The sequence below is a fragment of the Mus musculus genome, chromosome 5 (genome assembly GCF_000001635.26).
Source record: "Mus musculus strain C57BL/6J chromosome 5, GRCm38.p6 C57BL/6J".
Classification (NCBI taxonomy): domain Eukaryota; kingdom Metazoa; phylum Chordata; class Mammalia; order Rodentia; family Muridae; genus Mus; species Mus musculus.
Genome location: NC_000071.6, coordinates 57,769,923 through 57,795,467, shown reverse-complemented (window position 1 = coordinate 57,795,467; position 25,545 = coordinate 57,769,923). Strand labels below are relative to the sequence as shown.

The following is a 25,545-nucleotide window of genomic DNA, read 5'->3' as shown; positions in this document are numbered from 1 at the left end:
GCTTGATGTCTTATGCCTGTAAACCTAGCACGGACCAGGCTAAGTCAGGAGGATTGTGATGAGTTCTAAGAAAGCCTGAGTGACTTAGTGAGATTCAGGCCAGGACTCTACAGTAAAACCCTGTCACACACACACACACACACACACACACACACACATATATATTCATATGCACATTAAAAATCACATACTCCTTCATTTGTGTGAGTGTATGGTGTGAAATTCACTCAAATTGGGAAGACAGAGAATGTTCATTAGTTCTATGGCTCTGTGAATCACAGTTTTTTAAGAACAGACAAGTGAAATCTAACTGAAAACGGATTGATTCTTTGGCTCTAAGTAATGAAGCCAGGTCTTAACAACAACAGCTAAATGATGATCTGAGAAATATTACAAGCATTTTTCAATTAATTACATGTGTTTGTGTGTCTTCTCATATGGGCACATATCTTTGTGTTTGGTTCCCAAACAAATTTCATTTCACCAATCTAGTGAATTTGCATTCTTGAAAATGTAAAGTTTGGATGACTGTATGTCATAAGTTAATAATCCATAGTATTTCTATAATTATTGTGGCCTTTGATGATTCCTACTAAAGAAAAATTGGGTTATGTGAGAATAAGGGTCAGACAAAGAAGATAAGGGAAAAATATAAACCTTAAGTAACTTCTTCCTGATATAGTTTTACAAACAATAAATACAACCTCCTAAAAACAAATAGTTGCCTATAGAATGAGTTTCATTAATATAAAGGTAAAGTCACATGATGAAATATTTCATTCCTTTGCATGATTTCAATCACAAGCAGAGTAAGCCTTCCCTTAAATTTTTCCTGTTTCACAGCTCCAGAGAAAAACTACCAAGGCCACTGTCTCCTGTGAAAAGCTAGAGCCACTCTTCTGGTAGATGACTGTCAGGGTTGCTAGGTAGCTCCATTGCATGTAATGGAGACAAATGCACACCATCTGAAGAGGGAGTGAAGAGGAATGAGAGACCCTTTTATGTCACGCAAATGGTAGATTATTTCTAAGTCACATTCTTCCTTCAAGCCATCCAAAAGCAGAGGGAACTCTGACAGACTTTCCATGACGCTACCCTTTGTAAATCATGTCAATGGCTCTTAATAGAATCTTGAGAATCACATTAGGCACTCAAATATCTGATTATCTTCATACCTGACTTTCATGTTTGCTCTGAAAACAGTGAGAGAGAGCTATATCTTTTTAATCTAAAAGAATTCTTCAGGCCTTGGTTTGTGGTCATTTACAATTTATAATGTGGCTTATTTGACTACTGCACACATAGTTCCAGCATTTTTCTTATCATGGAAGTATTTCCCATTGAACGAGTCTTTTTAAAAATGTCAGTTCTGGATTCAAAATAAAATGGTGTGTGTTTGTTCTATTTGAAAAGGAATTATTTTTAATTCTGATGACATCTGACATATCCATCAACAATTACGTTAATTTATTTTGTTCATTGTCTTCTTGAGAGAAGTACCCCTTGAGAGTACATTGGCTTAGGTCACAACATGAAACATCATGCTAATTAAGCTGCTAATTAAATGGTAGAAAAAATATATTGCACCAAATAGGTTGCTGTAGTACTGTGTTTTAACTTTCGCGTCATTTCAACTAGGTACCCACTAATTTGGAATCCTCTAATCATGCTCTTTAATCCAAATGTTAATCTCAGATGGCAACAGCCCATGATTACAGAGCCTGCAAGGAAGATATAGACTGCATTTTATCTTTACATAAAAGTTGAGCTGATGGATGACAAAACAGACCCTGTGTTGGTAACCACATTGTTATTCATTTAAATGTAGTTGATCTTTATCTAAAACTAATTGGACGTTCTTCTATAAACAACTTCTCAGTGTAAAAAAGCAAGATATTTGTGTGACTTTTAAACAAAAGACATTTATTAAAACACCCCTATGGTTACTTTGTTTTGTTTTGTTATCCTTAATATTTTCACTGCTACAAACCGCAAACATTTGTTTCAAGAACATGTCTATCACAATCAACATTGAAATCTCAAAATGGTATAAATTGTATTGAATAGATAGAAAAAAAATTTAAGTCAGCAGAAAGTTTGTGTTTCCTAACTGAGGCCTTTTGAAATGTTTTATCAGATAGGAATCCAGTTTCTGATGTTTCCAGAATACACATTCTGAATGTCTGTGTCTTTTCATGTGCTCAATACACTCGGGAGAAAAAAAAAAAAAAAAAAGCCCATGCTGACCCTCCTTTAACTGCTAGACACACAGTAAAGAAGAAACATTAGAGATCTGGATCCCACTTATATCCCACAAGGACAGACTTTTCACCAACACAATTGGGCAGCAGCAATTAGAAACTAGGCTGAACTGCACTTGTGAAAGTGCTCAGGTCTCAAAACGAGAAATGTACATTTTACTCTTATCATCTGCGGGTAGAGGTAGGCAGTGACTCCTTTTTAATCCCAATAGTGTAAATTCTCCAACAAAAACCTACAGGAAAAAAAGAAGCTTAAGATCCGTTGTTATGGTTCTGCTAACATCCATAAAGCAACACATGGGGTCCAGCTCTGTCACTGATACAGCAAAAATTTCTGAAACTTGCAGTCTAATAAAAATCGCAAGTTAGCTTTTCTTCTCAACTCCTCACATCTAAACTGGGATATGACTTTAAAATAGAATTGCCTCGTGTCTTTACAGATGATATGATGTGCTTCAAGACTACTACAGCACTGTGTCTGAGGCCATCATTTCCAGGTAACATCTACTAACCTTCTTACTTTATGGAAAGAGGAGTTCTAAATAGGTGGAAATCAAGGTCATGATATTTGTTTAATTCTCTCCAGTGCTCCAGAAATCATGAAGTTTAAGATAAAAGCCACTGATTGGCAGATACCAAACTTTATCCAATTCAATGATACATGTATGTATTTTGTTTCAATTTTGTGCATTCAAACCTTACCATCTAATGAACACAGCACACTAGATACTTAACTATTTTCAAAATAAAACCATCTTCATAAAAGAAATACATCTCAGATATTTGCGAAAATAGCCTATTTACCCCATTTGTCCACTAGTTTTCATTATATATCAAAAATACTTTCTAATTTTAGGTCAACAATAGCAGGAGGAACATCTATACCCTTTTGCTTGCTGGTATGATAGTCTTCAAACATTTCCTTTGAACAACAATATGAACCAACCAGTACCCCCAGAGCTCCTGTCTCTAGCTGCATATGTAGCAGACAATGGCCTAGTTGGCCATCAATGGGAAGAGAGGCCCCTTGGTATTGCAAACTTTATAAGCCCCAGTACAGAGGAACGCCAGGGCCAAGAAGTGTGAGTGGGTGGGTAGGGGAGCAGGGAGGGGGGAGGGTATAGGGAACTTTCAGGATGTCATTTGACATTTGAAATGTATATAAAGAAAATATCTAATAAAAATGTGCGAAAAAAAGAAAAGCTTTATAGTTGGCTTAGAAAGACGTATTCATTGCTTTCCCAGTTCGCTCTCACTTCTATTTGCTTGAGAAAAGCAAAAACAAGAGTGTTCAGCACACCAGAAACTGATGGATTTCCCTAGAAAGCCTGTGTCTGCTTGATTCTGCTGAGTTGCTGTAGGAGTTTTTCATCTCACTTTTTGACAATAGTATTAGCTCTATCTTGGTTCATGAACATCTGGCCCACCTACACTAGTACATGCCGACATCAATTATAAAAAAACATCATCAAGAAAATTAATGATTGGAAACACTGAATTAGCTCATAGTATCCCATTCACATCCTGCCTGCATTAATCTCCTTAATTGGTTATTGCTAACTTATGAGGTAGGCACTGTTGTTAACTTTGTAAGTGTTGCCTATGAGTAAATGGAAAAAGAAAGGTATGTTTATGCAAATAGTCAGTTGGGAGGTAAAGTTTCAAAGCCATGAAGTCTGTATTCAGTGCACTGCCCTCTGAGCCACCTTGTGTGTGGCATTGTATGAGCTTGCACATGAAATCTCCACAGCAGTGTGAATTCCACTTCCTTATGGAATACAATTGTCATTTTCTTCAGTCTTCCTAGATTCGGGAAGCAAAATCTGCATTTAAATTTTTTTTCAGTGTAAAGCTACATATTTATAGTAACACATGTTTAGCCCACAAAGCAAGTACATTGGAAAAGAACTTTCCTTCTTTCCTGTCTACAGTATTTAAAGCAGATCGTTTATATCAAAGTCTATCTTTAACCAATATTTCTGGATGGTAGAACCTCAGCATGCTGTTTAAATCCAAGTCAGGCAGCCTTACTCCATCTCATGCTGATAAGTCTCTGATCTAAGAAAGAAAACATTCATCTTTACATGCCCAATTTCAGAACACAGCTCAGCAACCTCACATCCTTATTTTTTAGTATCTTCGATCCTCAAAGTCGTGCAGCCCAGAGTGTGAGCAGTTGAGTCAGTGTAAGTGTTCATCGAGCTTGACTTTCTGATCGGTTTGTAGTGTACCTCTATATAGTAACTGACACTCTGTCTTATTTTTCCAGCTCTACAATGGGTATAATGACAATACTATGAGGTTGGCAATCATAAGAGGAGTAACTAGTGCATTGTTAGAATGGAGTTGACTTTTAGTAATTTCTGTTTAAAAGGTGATCTGAAAAAATACTGAAAGGAAATAAAACTTGAGACCTGTGATTCATGTAATGTATGTCAAATAGCCCAAAGAGCTGTTTGTGAGCTTTGAAACCTGGGGCTGAGAACATAGCAGAACAGACCAGGACATGCCCGGGCAGGCCCAGCGCCTCCCTATCTCCCACCCCTCTGACCTAAGTTAAATGTTAACAGGCTGCTGATGTTTAAACGGACCAATCATGTGAAACCGCGCCAATTCCTCCCCCAGCACCACTCCTTTTCTATAAAAACCCCTAGCTTCCAAGCCTCGTGGTCGAATCCACTGTGTGAGATATGTTTCGACCCGGAGCTCCACCATTAAAATACCTCCTGTTGTTACATCAAGGTGTTGTGTTCTGTTCGTGATTCTTGGGTGCACACCGAATCAGGAGTTGAGTGGGGATTTCCCCACTAGGTTCTTTCAATACTAAAATCACTTCTGTTTTTAAATAATTTTATTTATCAAAACACAATAGTAAAATAACAGCATTTTTTTAAAAAAATGGGACTACAGTGGAAAGCAATCATTATAATCCTTAATGTTTTCTAATTTCAGTTTTTTCTTTAGTGACATTTTCATTCATGTAAAAAGAAAATCTGATAATGCATTTTTCATGCAACTTTTGAGCTGATTCTCATTCACAGCTGCTCCAACACTTAACACAGCACTCTTCTATGAGCAAAGAGAGGGATAAGGAAAAGCCATAAAATTCTTAGAAAGTGACAGAAGAGAATCTTAGAAGGTGGAAGTAGCCATGATATCTGCAAACCTCCCATCTTAACAGCTAACCTTGTAAAATCAATGACTGTGATAAACTTGAATTTTATCATCCAGATCAATTGTACAAATAACTAGAAATGAAACTAAGTGAAGAAAGAGGCTCATGTAACTAAGTCTCTAGAAGGAAGGAAAGAAGGAAGTGAAAGGAAATAAAACTGTAATTCATGTAATGTATGTTAAATAGCCCAAAGAGTTGTTTCTGAGCTTTGAAACCTGGGGCTGAGAACATAGCAGAACAGACCAGGACATGCCCGGGCAAGCCCATCGCCTCCCTAGCTCCCACCCCTCTGACCTAAGTTAAATGTTACAGGCTGCTGATGTTTAAATGGACCAATCATGTGAAACCGCGCCAATTCCTCCCCCAGCCCCACTCCTTTTCTATAAAAACCCCTAGCTTCCAAGCCTCGTGGTCGAATCCACTGTCTCCTGTTATGTGAGATACGTTTCGACCCGGAGCTCCGCCATTAAAAAACCTCTTGTTGTTACATCAAGGTGTTGTGTTCTATTCGTGATTCTTGGGTGCACGCAGAATCAGAGAAGGAAGGAAGGAAGGAAGGAAGGAAGGAAGGAAGGAAGGAAGGAAGGAAGGAAGGAAGGAAGGAAGGAAGGAAACTATCAGCCACACCAACTGTATATTATAAAAGCCATCCTACTTTACAAGTCAGTGTGCTGCAGTGAGAATATACCCATGACATATATACTGCGTCTGTGGATACAGAAATTTGCTTTCCTTTCCTTCTCTACTGTTTCTTGGAACTTCCACAGTTGGAGTAGTAGCAGGAATGTAAAATGAAAGTACTGCTGTGTGTGTGTGTGTGTGTGTGTGTGTGTGTGTGTGTGTGTGTGTGTGTTTGTGTGTGTGTGTGTGTGTGTGTGTGTGTGTGTGAGGTGCTTTGCGACTAAACATTAATCTGGAAATTTTAACAGTCAGGAGACTGCTCTCTCTGTTGCTTCCTCTAAGCAAAGAATTACCATTAGATAAAAGAGCTCCCAGCAATAAACATCAGGGGCTAGTAGTCTGCCACTCCTCTGAACTCAGCCACCCTGATCCAAGCCCAGAAATGCCTTTGAAGTCATGGAGACCTTTATGTGCAGATCAATCCTTGGGGGGCTGGGAGGGATAAAGAGCAAGAAAAACTGGTTCTCTTCCTCTAATATTTTGCCAGGGCATGCGTTCATCTCTAGGCAGGACAAAATGTTTTTCTCTGTTGTAAAAGGAATGATTTTGTACTTGGGTGCTGCTTGCTTCAATTAACTTAGAGGGAAAGTATTGATCCCAGGACATAATTATGTATACCATGGCCTGTTTCCTTTTGGCTCAATCAAGAGCACAGTAGCAGAAACTGTGCATTTTGTTAACTTGGTCTTGAAGTGTGGGTTGTACTTTGTGACAATTAAAATGTAATATGGCATACTGCTCCCTTAATAGTGAAAGTTATTAGTTATTAATAATGGGATCAGCAGGAAGAATTGGTTTATAGAACTAGAAAACTATCAAATTTGATACTTTTAGTAAACTGTCAAACTTAAAATTAATTTAACCAAAATAGCCAAAGGCTTATTAGAGCTTGAATATCAAAGCATGATTTCTCGGATTTGGTGAACTCAAAGTCATACACAAATTTGCAGATGTTCAGGGCAGTTTGTTTGTACTGCAGAGATCAGTGGATTGCATGGAACCCAGTTCAAACAGTTCAAACTTCAAAACAGTTTCTGCAGCTACTATTTAAGGAACATACCTGAAGAGAGGGTAGAGAGATTGTAAGAGATAGAGGACCAGGAAGTTCGTTAGGAGACTCTGTCTCCTAGAAATGGCTTCATAAAAGGTATCTGTAAAAATTGACAGGCTATGGTGGAAGGGGGCAGTCTCATGGAACCCCACTTCTAAACAAGACCCATAGGCAACTAATGACTGTTAGGAGAAGGACAACTAGACTTAAATAGTTATCTAAAACAAAGTGATCAGCTCATAAACACACAAATAACAAAAACAGACTAAGCAGGTTGTAATTATATATTTGTGCATCTAGATTTATATGTAACAATGATAACCAAATAAAAAGAGACTACTAATTTGAGAGGGAGAAAACAGGAGTGAGAGGGACTTGGGAGGGACTACAAGGAGCTGAAATGATACATATCTCAGGGATGAGGGCAAGGGGGAAATGATTTAATTATACTTTACGTATAAATATATTTTTATAAAATTTTTATTCTTTAGTGTCTAAGATTCTTATTCTCCAATAAATACTAGTAAGAGGAATGTGTGGTATAGATCAATGTGCTTAAAAGGACTATTGATTTAGGAAACATAGGCATATTTAAAGTAAGTAGTGTTCTTTTTATTGTATTTGTCACAAAAAATATTTAATATGATAGAATCATACAGTTTGTTTTATAATTTATGATAATAGCATAAATAAAGATAAAAATCTCTGTAACATTATAGATAGAGGATCAGGTGCAAATTGATTGTCACATAGAAAGTAGAGGTAAAAATTCAACTACAAAATTAATCAGCAAGATAAGGAGAAATGAATAAAAATGTCACTTGGAGAGTAGTTTCAAAATTTTTATGGCACGTGATGATTACAAAAAATATGTTCATCTCTTTCAAATATATACTACCTGATTTATGCAAACATAAGATTATTTTTTACTTATTTTATGCTGAACAAAGAAGGTAAAGGCTAAACTCATATAACCTAGTGACAGAATAAAAAGCTATGATTATGAAAACAAATATTTCTGTAGTCCCTTCTATATTAGCTTCCATGATTCATTCACATCCTGTCATGGAAGAAAACAGTCTGAAGGATTATAATATGCATTTTCAACTATCTGCACACTAATTTCACATGAGTGACACTCACTATTATCATACATCAGTGCCATCTTCACATAAATGGCTCAATCACATCAAATATATTTAATTGGAAAAAATTCTGCAGTAGACATCCTATTTTAGAGTCACTTGCTTTCTGAATAATAATCATTAAAAATAACAGAAGAAATGGCTTAGGAGAGTTGATGTGACCTCTTTACATTCTAGGTAACAGACCAAAGTGCAAATGCTAATAGTTAATTTTTATCTCCTTCCACACACACCATTGTACACACTTACATTCACACGCATATAAAAACTCAGCTGCAGATTTATACAGTGTCTTCCCTTGATTAATCAACACAATAATGCAAAGAGCTTCTTGCATGCAGCTCATCCTGGTTTGATTGTTTGTTTGAGGATATATATATATATATATATATATATATATATATATATATATGCCCTTTTATACACACATGAATGAATAGAACCACAAATTTAAAAGGCCAGTTTCCTATTGACATAATGGACATGCATTCCTTGAACACTTGTGTGGCTAATCCTAAACTCATTCGGAAATGATGAAAAAAAATTTATAAATACATTGCGATCTAACTTCTGTTTCTACAGCATCATGAATCATGTTCAGTGGGTGCCAGAATGACATACATTGTATTTCCTCTCAAGTCCTAAGTTCCTCGCTTTCCCTGATTGGCAGTGGTATATTTTCCTTAAAGCCTTATTAAATACCATTAAATCGTCTAGTTTCCGGAATTCGGTCCTGAGGTATACACTTCCACTTCTTTGTTGATCTAGCGCAGGCCCTGATGATTTCTATATAATGTGTCCCAACGAGTTCAAGCAAAGAGAATGAAAGCACGTTTATCTCCAACTTAAGAAGCAGAAACGAGAGCAGATGTATATGGCCACTCTTTACTTGAGTTCATTCAGTTGAGAAGTGAAGAAAGGATTTCCTGTTCTTTTCACGATCCTGCATTTGGTGACATGAGTCTCTCCCCACAGTAATCAATAAGATTGCAAAACCTCACTCACATCCCTCGTTAAGTCCATATTTAGACGTTCATCGTTCTCATTCCATTGCAAAGTACAGTTTGATTTCTTTTTGCAGAAGTTTTGGTGTGTGTGTGTCTGTGTGTGTGTGTCTGTGTGTGTGTGTTCTTCAAAACTGGGGCTTCAGTTTAATGAGCTAGTGATCTTGCCCCCCGGAAATCAATTTCTTTCTACGCAAGACAAATCCGGGTCTATTAGGATCCAACATATTGAGTTGGAACTTGGCATGTATTTCACTTACGAGCACATACATTGATTTTACACGATTCCTCAATGTGGCCAGGTGGGTTCGTGGTCTGCACTGTATCCACCTATAAAAAATACAAAAATATATGTCTGCTTTACAGGGATGTGAGTAGGGTTTAGCCAGCCTACTTGCAAAGCTTGAACTGCGTATCTTGGGTAAGGGTTTTCTTTCTTTTTAAAGATGTATTTGCGGTGGCCACAACCTTTTTCATAAGTCACAGAGATCTAGCAGTTCTCACTACAATTAACAACCCTGGGGCACCTAAATCAATACAGCTGGCTAATCCTAAGGATGCTGTCTCTGACAAGAAACGTTTGGTTGGTATAAGAATCATTGTGTTAATTTTGTTTCAGGGTTCAAGCTTTTCAAGGCTATGAAATGTCAAAGGGAGGGAGGATGGAGCGTGCAGAGGCTATATTCTATAATCAGAACAGAGTGATATGGTAATTACGCTGCAGATGCTTTTGAACTTACACATCCCGGAAGTGTCAGAGATGTGAGCTAGATCTAAATGTTCACACCCTCCATGTAGCTTTCGCTCTAAATGAAAATATGATGTGGCTCACTCTCCCTTGAGAGAAGCCCGTTCATTAATGTGTGCTGCATAAATGGGCTGCAAATCGCTACTAAACCTGAACTGCTCTCTTCCTCAAAGTCAAGACTATTGTCAGGCGGTGTCCCATGTCTTTGTATCTAGTTTGCACAAATAGCAGTGATGACACTATGCCTTCAAAATATTTTGGTGCTAAAAAAATAGCTTTAAATGGTGTTAAGTATTTTTCTGAACTTGGGATCAATCAATGGGCCACTTTTTGCTTTCTACGCCAGAAGCTATGCAAAGCGTTTTCTTTTCAATTCGATGCCACAAATGATGATAGGAAAATCTTTAGTAAGCTTGAAAAATCACTAAAAGGATAATGTCATTTTCAGAGTGTAAATACGGTGAATAAAGTTCATGACTCAAAATGTTTAAGAATGGGGACAAGGAGAGAAAAATCTTCAATTTAACTTCCAAGGTCACAACATACTTACATGCAAATACAAAGTTAGGAAAGAAGTACATGCTGTCATCCCCTGCCTGCTTATTAATCTATTTATAAAAGGTATAGTATAGAAAAAGACTGACTTATTTAAAAATTAATTGCATTTGAGAGGAAGGTTTATTTTGGGAAACACTGTTGACAGTGAGAAACCTGTATTATCTCTATAAGTTTAAAATTCTTTAATATGTCACACATGCTTATTAAATATCTATTTCAAGAAGTATTGTTCTGTAAGACAAGTTAATAATTTGCAAGATGTTTTGATCAATTGTAAAACTAAATCACAGGTACATATGACCTAAATCATGAAATTAATTGGATGTACCTTTTCTCATTTCGTAAAATTATCAGTACACATTTAATTCAAGCATCTTTACTCAAGATATTTGGAAGATTTCATTACATGTTCTATTTGCAAAGCAACTTATAGTCACCACATAATCACAAAGCATGCAAACATTCCATCTGCCGGTTCTATGTCCTTTGCCCTTCCCATATATGACAAGTTTTTATAGTGCTTACGACACATTTAGCGGTTTCATAGTTATTGATTTAATGCTTCTGTCACATTCAAGGCTACAGTGTCCTCCCTGAGGGTATACATCTTGTTCACTCCACCTATTCTTTCCTGGTATCTGAATATGATTGGTTGCTAATGCATTGTGCTAATGAATGAATCTATATTTGAGAAATGAAAACTATGTAGATAAAATCACTGTCATTCCATGATATCATAAATGGAATTTTGAAATTTTAAAACTGTTGGACATCCTTTCCTTATATTATTTGTCATATGGCTTTTGGTCTTAGAATACAGCTCTTCAGAACGGCAGCAAATGCTCTATGCTTTGCTAGCACATCACTGTCTCCAATTGTTCTATTTCTTAAGTTTAGTCTGACAATATAAAAATATCATGATGTTTCTTTTTATCTTTCTCATGTGAGAATGATTGATTTTTCTTTAAAGATGATCATCTATGCAGTTTTCTGCAAAGCTTCTTAATAAATAAATAAAACATTTAAAAAAATAAAAGCTTCCCAGAGTCAAAATGTTTAATGTTTTATTTTTTTCAAAGTTGACTTATAATTTCAACTTATCATCATACCCAGGAATATAACACATTTAAATAATATATGCACCATCCTATCATGCAAGATAATGAAATCCCCTTATTAAAATGTTTCTCAGGACTATGTGACAATTTAACTAATTGTAGAGAGGTGTTTGTGGCTTTGATGCATAAAACAATACAACTATATACTTATATCCTCCTGTCACTGGAGTCAAAATAGATGGATTCTTTTTTCACCATTAAGTATTAATGTTTAGAAACAAAACTGCATATTTCAAATCATCAGTGAGCTCATTGTGAATCATTTAGGAAGCACAGATCTGAAAATAGTGTTGGGGACAGGCTGAATAGAAATTCATGTTACCAGGATGTGTTTGCTTTGATTTGAAACAACTAATTAACATCACCCTGGATGCAATTTTCAGATCACTACTGCTAAGGAGATAGGCTCCAGTAAACCAGAACTGACCAACTCTTCAGCCAAGGCCAATTCAGGTACAGTTGTAAAGACACAGTTTGTGTCTTCCCCTTTCAACCTTTCTCCTTAATTCATTTCTATCACTGAGACAAGTCACACGCACACACACACACACACACACACATTTGAGGCCAAGTCATCCTAGACCCCTTCCTATGAGGTTATCACCACACCTCACTCATCTTTCATTTCCTAACAAAAAGGCCAATTAATCTAGGAATATGGCTTACAAAAGTTATTAGAAAGCAGTTGCCTTGTAAAAATGACTCTCGCCCCTACTTTTTGTGCTTCTTGAACAAGAGCTAAGAGGGGGGAATGAACTGCTCAGAGAATAGAAGGAGTACTCAGATCCAGGTATTAAGAAAAGACAGAAGTCTCCCACATAGGAATACATGGGCTTTTAAACTATGATTCTTAAAAAAAATCCAAAACCAGAGAAAATAAAATATACATTCTCTGAAAGAATATGTATGTATTTTTCTACTTATTTTCATTAGGTATGCTTCAATTCTAATCATGCACCTATGTAATTGGAGAAGATTAAGTGCACGTGTCTGTTGAATGTGTTTGCATATAATTGGCAATATGTAAAATAACTCTATGAATATGCATTATTTTTTCCTTGAGTGATGTTCAAATCGAGGAAATGGTGAAAGGTGTCTCATAAAAAGCAGAGTGTATTCCATAACACAGAGAACAAATTCATACTAATTTTTACAGTCGAGAAGCTGAAGTTGTTATTAATATTTGAGAGTATGACTGCCCAATAAGGAAGTCATTTTAAGTTATATAATAAAGAGGAAATACAGGCCTTTAATGGTACTGAAAGCTTATTTAGGTTTTGAATATTAAAACTCGCTTTAAAATAAGAAGTATAGTAAGCGTAGGATTTAGATAGTTGAAGGACAGTGAAAAAGGTAATCTGCAATAGTAATTTGATCTTTCCTTGTCATCTATATGAATAATTTACAAAAACTGTAAACTGCGATGACTGTTAATGTGAAGCTGTCACAGCTAGTATACAGGGCCCCAGTACAAGGCACATTCACAGTTGAGCAAACGGAGGAAGCAGATGGCCCCTCACCTTCCTGCTGCCTTCCTCAAGCAGGTCATCTATCTATTATCACTTGGAAGACTTCTGTAGCTGAACTGTGTATACCGAGAGGAAAAGAATATCCTTATCTCTGAAAACACAGGGCCACACATGAATCTGCACAAAGCAGCCATGCTATCTCCCTACTGGTGCATAACTATCGGTTCACGCTTCCTGTCCCAACAAACTTCTCACTGACTCTCCACTTCTCATGAAATGTAACCATAAAAATGTCTTCCTGCTTCTTTGATGTATTTCCTTATGAAAGATCCCGTGTCATGTAATGTTCATATCTAATACACTTTTATATCTTCCTCTCTGAACTTGCCAACATATGAATGAATTTTTTTCTTCACAAGAATGTTTATTAAAATATCGTATGTGGCTTTTAATTTAACCTTACAAAGACCTTGTGAAGTAGTAATCTGAACTTTGCTCTCTTCACATGGAAGAAAGTAGAACCTGGAGATAGGAATCTTGTTATATGAAATTGCATATGAATAAGTGATATTCTTAACTCAGGGACCCAAGTTAAGAGTAGGGTTCCTAACAAATCTATTTTTCACTACACTGTTTGCACAAAAATTACTATTTTATTTTTACTTTCAAACATAGGAGCAACTGCCTCCCTTTGGGACATGTTTTTTTTTTAAAAATAAGCACAATTATACATTTCGTAAGCCACTATAAATGAACATGGTATGCTGTTTTCTTGAAGCTTATGTAGATATCATTCTTGATCATAATTAAATTATTTGATGTGTGAGTTGTGTGCACACATATATTCACAGTCACATTTGTCAATATTATTTACACATTGCTAAAGAACAGAAGCTTTTAGATATTACCCACCAAATCAGCCAGGAAAGGAAATGCCATCATAATGAATACCCCTTTCTCACCTTAAATGGTTTGCTCTTACTTCAGAGAGTGAATGACTTGGAGCCTAATAAAAGAATTCCTTGGGCTGCATAGCCAGGCAATCAATCTTGATTGACTTGGCGTCCTATTAGAATCATAGAATCTTAGTGTCAGCAACGATGCCTAAGGTTTTAAAGTCCTGTTCAGTAAGTGGCATAGAAAGAAATGCACAGCAACCCGAGAGACCAGCAATATTCTAAGGGAAATTTTGCATTTTTTTCTTTTTAGTCTTTTAAAGAAACCCATAAAAACATGAGTACAAATGACTTAGCCACTGAGGGGAGACAAAGATGAAACCCAAGAGGGTAAGATTCTGAGAGCGCCAAATAATCAGAGGAAGACTCATGAGGGTGACAAGAAAGGAGTTTATTGGCTGGTCTACTTAGAATGTGTCTAGGCTATGGGCCCACGGACAGGGTAAGAATTGTACTGGAGAAAGGCAACTGTTAAAGAAGAGATAGTGTCAGAAGCAGTGAGACATCTCTGTGTACACTGGCGATTTCCTCTTAAGGTTGTCTTGGGCACTTCCCGTTTTCCTTTCCTTAGCTCAAATATACCTACATATAATAGCATGCAGTGTGATAGGAGGAACAAACCCATCCTTCTAAACATTGTATGTAGACAACATGCTAATAACTCTAGAGATAAAGCATGCAACTAAGCTATATGTTTAAATAAAGCTAAGGTAATGTTAGAGTTGGAGTTTTCTCTTCTGTTTTACTATTCATATTGAAGGGTTTCTTTCACATTTAGTTCATTTTTCTTAGAATTTTAATTTTAAGTAACCATCTCTAATAAAAAATTTGTGAATCCAAGAGTGATAGATATCAGTCCCAATACTTCTATCTATTCACAATATAACTAAAAATGTATAGAAGGTATCTTAGTTCTACAGTTTCATTCACCCAGGACCAAAGTGGAATATCATGTTTTTGCTCTTAAAGCTCACAATACAAAGATAAATGATACAAGCTTCAACTACCATTATTATTCTCTTTAGACCATGCTATTGACTGACTACCCTTGAACACAACAGCAGTACTAGCTACTCTTTGTGTGCTAAAGACAGCAATAACATGCCTACAAAAAAGGGAGGAGGTGCTCATGAGAAGATGGTAAGAGGAAGCTACACTATCCTCAAATGCCACAGAAGCTGCACCAGTCTGGAAAATGGTGAGACATGTGGAGAGCCCTGAACAACCACCAGTCTAAGCACCAGCAATAAGCAAAGTAAACAGAAAAGAACACAACCATAGCTCAGAAAACACTTAGGTTCTCAGAAGAAAAAGAAATCTACCCAGCCAGTTTTGAGCTTACAGGAAAGCAGGCTCAAAAATTAAAATTTGGCACACTGGTTATGTGGTCTGTTTAGTGGGTGAAAACTGAATATAATCCCATTTTAATGTGATTTGTGGCTTACCAGACTCAACAATCTATACTTTATTACCATTAGAAGTAGATTTTATGTAAATAACACCAGTAGGCTTATCCATAAGGCTATAAGCAAAACATAAAATAAGAGTAAAATAACAAAACAACATTCTTTGTGATTAAAAAAATCTTTTTTTTTAGGATCTTTATTTTGAAGAGTTTAAAAATCATAAGAAAATAATACAAATTGCTTTTAAACCAAGCTTTAATATAGCTTCATCCCAAGCTTTGGTGGAGGGCATTGTTCTAATCAATATTGCATCAATTTTTTAATATATTTAATATTATATGAAAAGGACTGCAAATCTTAGATTTTAAAATAGGTCACAATGCTTAAAGCACTTAATCACAAAGCAATATGGTGTTTCTCAACAGATGAAAAAAAAAAAAGATTATGTTCCTCCCTTTTTTCCTCCTTTGTCTTTATAAGTGTAGGATGATGTATTAGTTTAATTAAAGTCTTCCAAATTATCATAAGGATTTTATGGGCTGCAAATAATTGGCTTTCTCTTCCCTTCTCACTTTTTGGTAATGGAAGCAGAACATCTTTTTATGGTCCTTTGTATAAGATACTTGAGGACTGCAGGCAAGTGAGGCAATTGAGGGCCCTAATGAAGTGACCTTTGTCATCTCGAACTTGAAACAAAATTGAACCTGCACTAATGCGCTGAAGATAAGTGAACGTTTCCAAAGAGTTAAAAGGATAGATAACGTTATGGCTCAAAGCCAAACTATACCAAGAATCCATCCATATATATAAAATGACAATCCTATTAATAGGAAAAGCTGAAGGGCTCTAAAATGGGGTAAAGTGTATAAATAAATCACATATAAGGATGCTTTTAATGCGTACCATGACAAATCAATCGTTTTCATGGAATAGTTTGAGTGATAATGCAGATAAAGTTTCACTATTGGGTACCTTCTTAATAGGAGGCAAATTCTGCCCACAAGTGTACACAGAATTACATAAAAACCATTTGTGAAAGTTACTTCAACAAACATAGACACTGTTCTAACTGTCAGAGGGAAGTTTGCAGGCAACCTCTTGTTAACGGAATCTAGAAAATCTGAGTCTACCTTATGAACCTTAAATTAGTATATTGATTGTCTGTGGAAATTGGAGTCAGAAATCTTCAGTGGTTACCTTGTAGTAGCACCTCTAAAATACATTAGTGAATGTGTATATTCTTTATTCAATTATAATCAACAATAATCCTCCTACTAAAACTATAATGACGGCCAACATTCACTTATTAATTTCTTGAAAGAAAAGGTGTTAGAGAATATCCCCCCCCCCAAAAAAAAAAGTTAACATTTATTTTATTTTCCCCTCTGAGTTAATTCCTAAAATTTTCTGCTGCCATTCTTGGCCTCCTCACGTGTGGAATTTTTCCAAATAGTGATAATAAGTAAGATTCTGCTGCGCGTTTACAGGATCTCAAGCTATTGTGCAAGGGTCAGTAGGAAACAGATACTATCAGCAATCACATGGAACAAAGAAAGGACTCAAGCCTGAGAAAATAACTTGGCCAAATCACAGAGCCAGAGCATGGCATCAGTGGAATTTTAAGCCCAGGAAGTCTCCTCTAATCTCTGTATTCTTAAGCACTCTGCACCCCACTGCCTCTCTAGTTACTGATGAATTTGTGCCTGAAGGCTGATACTGTCACACTGGCCCTGCCTTTCCAACTCAAAAAAAAAAAAAAGTTTCTAAATATCTATGTTTTAAATACATTTGTAAAGAGTCTAGCATCTAAGCTTAAGCCGTTTAAGGTTGCTATTATCGTTTTATGTTTTGTTTTGTCTCCTTGTTTTGTTTTGTGCATGGTTTCTCCGTGTTCCCTAGTGTGGCTTCAAACTCATGATCCTTTTGCTTTAGTCTCTTACAAGATAAGAGCTTTCACTCTCTCCTTCTCCATGCATCTCCATTTTCCTCTCTGTTACACACACACACACACACACACACACACACACACACACACACAAACATCATATTACAGTGATATTTATATTTCTGAATATTAACCATATGCACACACATCTCCCCCCCCCCCCATCTCGATATATATAATGGGTTTCCTCTCTTCTCAAGGATACTCTCTTCTTATGAAATCCCATGGCCTCAAAATTCACCAAACCAAAAATTAAGCCAAGAGAACGGCAGTTTCCCCTCAATCTGAACAGATGCCCCTAGAAAGAAGGGATTTCTCAGTGAGGATACTTGCACAGTTTGAACAGATATATTCTTGATTTACTCCATTTGTTTTAAGCTGAAGAGTGCAAGAGGATCTTTGACAAAACTGTCATCTTTAAAACACAGTGATATTTCATGTTCCCTTCTGCACTATTTAGATTGCTTAGAACTGAAATGCTTCCAGTAACTTCTATGTCCAATTTTTCAAAGCTGTCATTTCCTAGCAAATCTGCTTAAGCAAAATACTTATGTTGTTAGAAAACAGAACAAACATACATTAGAAAATACATTCTATTCTTCTTTGCATGTCTGTATCTTAGGCAAGAATAGTAACTTGGATGAACATGTGGAAATAAATTGAAAGATGACTGTGACGCATTGGCTAAAGTCCATGAATCACACGTGCTTTGATTAGTTTGAAAGATACACTTGGACTTAACTCAGTAGAGTTTCTAAGCGATTATCATATAATCAAAATATTATTTTCCAAGTGTTCACTAAAAGTCATTGCACTTATAAGCAACAAATCCTGTCAGAAAATTTGAACAATGGAGGATGGCCAATGCGATCTTATCTCACATTAAGTCTACAACAGCCATCATAATATAACCTGTCCATATTCTATGTCCCAGAAGGCAACAATGGCAGAAACAACAAAAATTACCAACCATTACATTTGCAGACCTCTGACCTTTCTCAACTTTGGGATATCAAAACTCTTATCTATGGTACACAAATGCAGGGAAGCAGAACAGATTGTAAACTCAAAGCAATATTGCAAGAATAACTAGTGTGAGAACTAACAACACTTCTTGGTATCAGGCAACTTCCTTATATAGTAATAAACATGCTTTGCAAAACATTGGTCATGGTGACTGAAAGTATTACTCAACACTCTTAAGGAAAGATTATTGTCAGGATACACATATAGGAACACATGCTTCAAGCTCTATACATTTAGATAAGTAAATAATGGCATTGCACATGTGACATTTTATTTCAACATGCCATTATATATATAATTTTGGATGCCTTTACCCTCAGCATTCAGAAGGCAGAGGCAGACGATCACTGTGAGTTCAAAGCCAGTCTAGAAATAACTGCATTCCAAAACATCGAGATCTGTGCAGAGAAACCTTGCTTGAAAAACCATAGATACATACATACATACATACATATATATATGCATATATATACACTAATAAATGAATAAGTAAATAAGCAAATAAAGAAAGAAATTAATATTTTTAAAAGTATGCAGTAAAAACTACGTATTACTATTTCATCCTCTACTTTAAAAAGCCAGGCATGGCTCAGCAAAAGCCAAGAATGCTTATGGTGTACAATCTGAAAACCAATTCTCTCCTGGCACTTTAACACTGGATCTGTCACCCTTTAACACCACAAAATCAATACTCTGGAATGTCATGGTTCTCTGCTGGCCCACAAAGTCAAGGCATGATCAATTTCAACTTCCTTACCAGACAGAAATAGACTTAGACAAATAAAAGATTTCATTCAAGTTCAATTCAATAAAGCAAAGGAGGAAAGGTGGAGGGAGTCAAAGATGATGGAATTCAACCCAACAAATGTATATACTTACATCGAGACATACTTTAAAAATCCAACTACATTGCAAGCCATCCAAAAAGAATAAATCACAAATTAAAACACGCATATAAATTATTGTGATTCCCAAATTAAGGTGTATATACACTGTGCGTGTGCACACATGTACATGTGTTCATTTCTTTACTTGCATGTTTAGTAGAAGCATGTTAACTGAATTCCTCACCACATGTATGCCTTGGATGTAATGTTAATGTTGAGATCGCTGCTTGGTGACAGCAAAGTCTTATCTTTCCTCTCATAAACTGTGTATGCCTAAGACAGTTCCTCAAGTGCAGAATACGCCTTTTAACAAATATCTAATGGCTATAGGAAAATCTATCCACATGTTAAATGTATCCTGTACATAAAGTTAATCAGAATAAAGTTTCTCTCCTTCTTGTTTGTTGCTTTTGTCTCATATCAATGGTGTCCTACATACTCAGGATGCACACAATAAACAGCTGCTGATTTATATGAATAGAATATGTCTACCATATTGCTAGTCAACTACCAATATTTCCTAAACTTTAAATAATTAATTTTCAGAAAATACTTAAGTGATAAAGATCTTATATACGTTCCAAGGTATAGAATCTTGAGACATTATTCAGTAATGCTGTGAGAAAACTAGGCCTGAAAGTTGAGAGGAACAAAGTGTGTTTTTTTAGATAACTTGACCTTCCTAGGAATCTCTAGCCTTACCTACAGAATCAAGAAAAGACATGAGAGTAAGTGGGTGTGGGGGGGGGTCCTCATGTAGGCTCTTGGGACTATGTCCTTCTGGATACTTGAAGGGAGATGAATTCTAAAGAAATCACTGATGAAAGGGGCTCTAGAGCTCAGGAAAAAAAAAGACAGAAAGAAATCCTATTGTGGGAAGTGAAAGAAACTGGCTATTGAACTGAGGAAAAATTCTAAAGAAACTTTCGTGAAGCAAAGGGATGTGGAAGGCTTCGGCAGCCTGTGGTGGAAGACCCAAGTTACTGCTTCTAGTCCCAGTAAGGCAAGGAATACAAACCATCCTTTCTCTTGCCTCCCTATGTCATCAATGCTAAAAGAGGAAATATAAATCTCTTCCTTGCAGCCTGTACCAGGGACAAGCCAAGGGACATGAGTGTGAGCAATAAGATACACAGAAAAGTCTTTGAAGAGACAATCCTTGACAAAATAGAAAGCAATATATCCAAAGGAATATGTTTTACCCATTTTTTTCTCTTTACTTGAAAAAATACATAAAGTACTAAATAGAGACAACCATAATCTTAGAAATATGGGTAGGAAAATCAGTGACAAAAGATGGTGGGCAGAAGGGTATAAGTCTCATGGAAACTGCTGAGTCACAGTACCTAGTTTGTGCTGTAGGGGGAAAGCAAACCCCGCCCCCAATTTAATGAAGGTGAATCCATTATTTGCGGCTGAGTGCATTTGTAGGTGATGCAGTTGCTAAGGGAAAAGCAGAGAGGCTAGCAACAACAAAAAAGATAATAAAGATATGAATAAAGGGGTAAAAGGGCTCAGGGCTACCACTATTAAAACACTAAATATTGTAAGTCTATATAGTGTTTGCTTTATTGACTTTTACACTTTGCGTTTTCTTATGTTGCTGACTTCTTGCACACACACACACACACACACACACACACACACAAAACCGAGTTATTTTGTTGCAGGTTTTTTTTTTTTTTAACATTTGTGTGTGTGTGTGTGTGTGTGTGTGTGTGTGTGCCCCACCTGCACAACTCCTACGTAGGTACCACAGAGCCTAACAGAGACCAATGTATGGGGGTTGGTTCCCTCATTTTGCCATATGTCTTATATAAATAGAACTCAGTCCTTAAGCTTGACAAAAAACTTCCTTATCTCTTGAAAATCTTGCCACCCCATAATGGTAGTTGTTAAGTGTCACCTATTTATCATCTGTACCTGAACCAGCAGGAAGAAGATGTGATAGTCAGTTTGGAATGTCTTATTAACTAAATTTTTAACAGGAAATTTCTTCAAACAGCACATGGAAAGCATACTATTTACTTAATAGGAAAATTATTAGAATTAATAAAATAATGTATGTAAAACATTTAATTATTCACAGCACATTGCTAATGGCTATCCACACACGATATGGCAAGTAAAACATACTGACACAGTATCTGCCATACAGTAAGTGCTTATCCATTATCGTCATTGGACTGTGATAGCAGCCTCTATCCCTGTTGTTTCTAGAAAATTTCTGCCTTACCAGAAAGGTTGGACTGTTGCAGATATATTTCAGCCTCATGGGTCTTCCCTGTAAGTCACGGGTGATAGGAATACATGACAACTCTTAGCCCAAGCATGGGTACATATTCTTTCTGACATCAAAAATTACTACCTCAAAATAATACTGGAAAAATTTTCTACGAAGAGAGCATGCAACATCAGGTAGACTCTTACATACAAGCAGATCATGTTCAGCACAAGATAAAAGAATAGACAACAGAAGATGGGCAACTTCTATCATTTTCTTAAGACTTGGTCCACACATTTCTTTGTTTTTGCATAAAATATATTAGGGTCTAGTCTCATCTAAGAAGCCAAGACTGCTGACTAAAAACATTCATCTTGGTCCCAGCATTGAAGCATGTTATCAAGGTGGCTATACAAAATCTGAGTTTTTTAAAAAGACCACCCATGTTCCCTTTTCCTTCTATGACTTTGGTAGCTCTATGATTTTTCTGAAAAAAAAAAAAAAGTGTATAAATCATTATGAAAGAAAACGGCATCCGCAAGGTAAAACAGAAGAGTTTCCTATAGACTTATAATTTCTCCTATCTCTAAACATTCTTAAAATGTGCAATTAGCTTTAATCCTGAGGTGTCACAACATTTTTTTTAAGATTTTTTTTTTTTAGTTGAGAGTCTTCTTGTAAAATAAAACTAAGGGATAATCATGTTTACGTTGTATATGGTTTTCCATGTTTTCTATTCTTTAACAAGGATCCTGAGGAAGAGAACAAAAATTTTATATGCCAGGGACATACAAGTGACCAACTGTTACCCTCTTTCTTTGACCACTGACACTCTGATTACTTCCCCAGGTCCAGATAGAAGAAGAAAAAGATAGATTTTCCAAAGGTGGCTACCGCCAAACTGCTAAACACTTTTGGATCGGATCCCAGACACAAGCATTTCTGGAAGGTCCTGTTTTGTTTCTGTTGAAGAAAAAAAATTCTGAGGTTTTTCCATAATCTTAATTTAAGAAAAAGGCATTTCTCAGAGCTAAAGCAGTTTAAATGTGCTCAATTCTAAGTATCTTAGGGCTAAATTATAATCCCTTCTCAAGATAATAAGTGAAGATTACAAGTAAAAAATATGGATATTATTACCATATAGTGAAAATAAATCAAATAGCACATACTTTCTGTTTAGAACAGTTAAATAAATAGACCATGATTAAATGACGTTTGTGTTTTTGCATGTGACCTGCACAAATCTGGAAAGATGCAGTTTCATATTTATACTTTAAAATGCCTAAGATTAGAAAGAAGCTATTTAATCATTTGTCCTAGGGTAGAAGATTCCTTAGACATAGATACAAACAAGCAAATCTCTTCTATAGCCTCTTTGCTAATAATATTTTTGATTGTAGCGTTTCTGTTTATATATATTTACTTGTTTAATACTTACTGGGACAGGGTCACACTTTGTACTTGACACCACCAGGAACTCACATTATTCCTCCTGCCTCAGATCCGGAAACACTAGATGAACCATCACTCTTGAGTTTTGTTTTGTTTTGCCATAGTAAAGACAAAGAAAATATGGACATTTTCTGCTCAGAATTTGGTTCTCTGTACAACTTAGGGTGCAATTCCTGGACCATTAGAGTTGTTGCATGACCATCTGTCCAGTTTTCCAACTTCTCAAGGAGGAAGATGGATTTCATTTCCCTAGGACTAATCACAGGAAGATGGAGCAGTGTCAAGTTCAGCGATCCTTAACCTCCCTAATGCTGTGACCCTTTAATACAGTTCCTTGTGTTGAGGTGACCCCCAGCCATACAATTCTTATGTTGGTATTCCATAACTATAATTTTGCTACTGGCATGAATAGCAATGTAAGTATCTGATATCCAGGAGGATATCAGATATCTGTCGTGCTACCCCCAAGGAGTTGCTACCCATACTTTCAGATCCAATAGTTCAGTTTATAATCCTCTGAAACACAGATTTTAATGTTCATTATACTGGAACGTACAAATATTTTTAAGGTGAAGGCACTCGATTAGAATTCCTGAAGTCAATGAAAACAGACACCTGAACTCACGTTCTTCCCTCCTGAGCATCCTGTTCGTCCTTCCATTTACATCACTAAACATTTTCCACACCAAAAGTTCTCATTAGCAGGCCAAGACACTCATGCTCTTTCTTACAGTTTAGAAGCAGGAAGTTATAAACCATTTCACACCACATTCCCATAACTAAGGAAACCTGCCAACACACATGAAGGCCATACTGACTTGTTCCCTACAAGAAAGGAAAACTGATGTATTATCTCAAGCCAGGGCCACTGGAACTCAGTGCATTAGCAAGCTCTGTGGGATCTGCTTTTAGAACAGATATTGCTTGTTTGAAAACAGAGCATGGGATGATGTTAATCTGCAAGAGACTGAAGCAGCTCGTGGCCCTCTAATCAGAGCACAGTGCACTTGAATCATCCGCCCTTTCATTTTCCAGCTCGGGCTACCCACTGAGCCCGCTCCGTTGGCCATTGTGAGTACAGCGCTCTTAATAAACTCAAGGGGTGTTTTGCAAGTACAAGCCTGTGGGATTGGACACTTGAAGCAAAATTTTAGCTGCATAATCAAGATTATAGCTGAAAACACCAATTAATGGTGGGGGGGGGGTTTACAAATAATCAAGCTTTTGCTACATAAAAACTGTTATACACTAAAAATAACACCTAGGAAATGTAGCCCTGACTTTGCAAGGCAGCTCCTCAGAATGGCAACAATAAAACTATCGACAATTCCAGCTGAAATGTAAAAGGGAGGAAAGGTGACTTTTTAGCTTAAGAGAGCATTGTAAAATTGAAAGAGCCACTCCATGTGTAATTCTGTAGTCTATTATTTAAACTTTAATGTGAATAAAATTTGCAGTTTTGTGGATCTTAATGGAATGAGATCCTCAAGTCTAAATGGAACTTATAAAATGATGCTAATATACACTGGATATCATAAAATACCTCAAAGTAGGGGGATTATGTCATAATGGCAAGCACAATTAAAGGACAGATATAGGCTTAGAGAAACTCCCTTTTGCTTGACAACTGGGAAGGCAAGCCTTGGATCCAAATTGAGACTTATCAGACAAATATATGCATGCCAGACAAGCAGGGGGAAAAATGCAATGAAAGAATATCAACACAGATGGGAAGGAGATAGCTGACTTGCAGGAAACCATGCGGAGTGACAGCTCTGCAGTGTCTCCACACCTGATCTGGCAGCGGGACCTAAGGGGGGGCCCACTCTTCAGCCAAGTCAGCAAGTCTGGAGGCAGATGTGGCTCTGCTAGCTGTGTGCAGGAAGTCCTGGTGCCCAGCCTGCATCCCCGAAAGTGGTTTCTCAAAAAATACATAGAAACTCACAACTCTACTTGTCTAAGCTCAGTAACACACAAAGCAGACCTCTAATTTCAGAATCATCAGGAAAAAAGTCTTTACCAAAAGGGCTAGGCAAACATTTATTTGACCTCGATCTGGGTGCCTCGCTAGATTCAATGATTTTTAAATAATGTATGGGAGTAGAGTCACAGTCGTTTAAAATCAATGCTAAATTGATCACCTGTTTTTAAAAACAAATGTGCGTTTCATACAGGTACCTGAAGCTATCCTATCTGTACCACTACATGGAATCAGATAAGACTGCTACATCTACAGAAGTTCCTAATGTATCCAGTGTAATGGGCAGCCACATAATTATATGGATAAGGAATAAAATATTCAAAGCTAGAAGGAAAAAGTACAACTTAAAACATCCCTTCCTACTTCTGTTTTAAGATTTACTTTGTTTTAATTGTATGTATACATATGTCTAGCTTGTATGTATACATATAAGTTATACATATGTATACATATAATAC

At 36.5% G+C, this 25,545-nt stretch overlaps 1 protein-coding gene across 13 annotated transcripts in view; it reads right to left on the bottom strand.

The window, feature by feature from the left end:
• The window catches only part of Pcdh7 (protocadherin 7), a 417,092-nt gene that overhangs the window by 337,769 nt on the left and 53,778 nt on the right, over positions 1-25,545 (bottom strand). For 7 of the 13 annotated variants that reach the window (XM_006504023.4, XM_006504019.4, XM_006504024.4 and 4 more), the window contains exon 2: positions 9,588-9,647. The exons of the other annotated variants lie outside the window; for them this stretch is intronic. In XM_006504023.4, the coding sequence (XP_006504086.1) occupies positions 9,588-9,647 (60 nt within the window). The remainder of the gene's footprint in view (positions 1-9,587; positions 9,648-25,545) is intronic. 13 annotated transcript variants of the gene reach the window in all.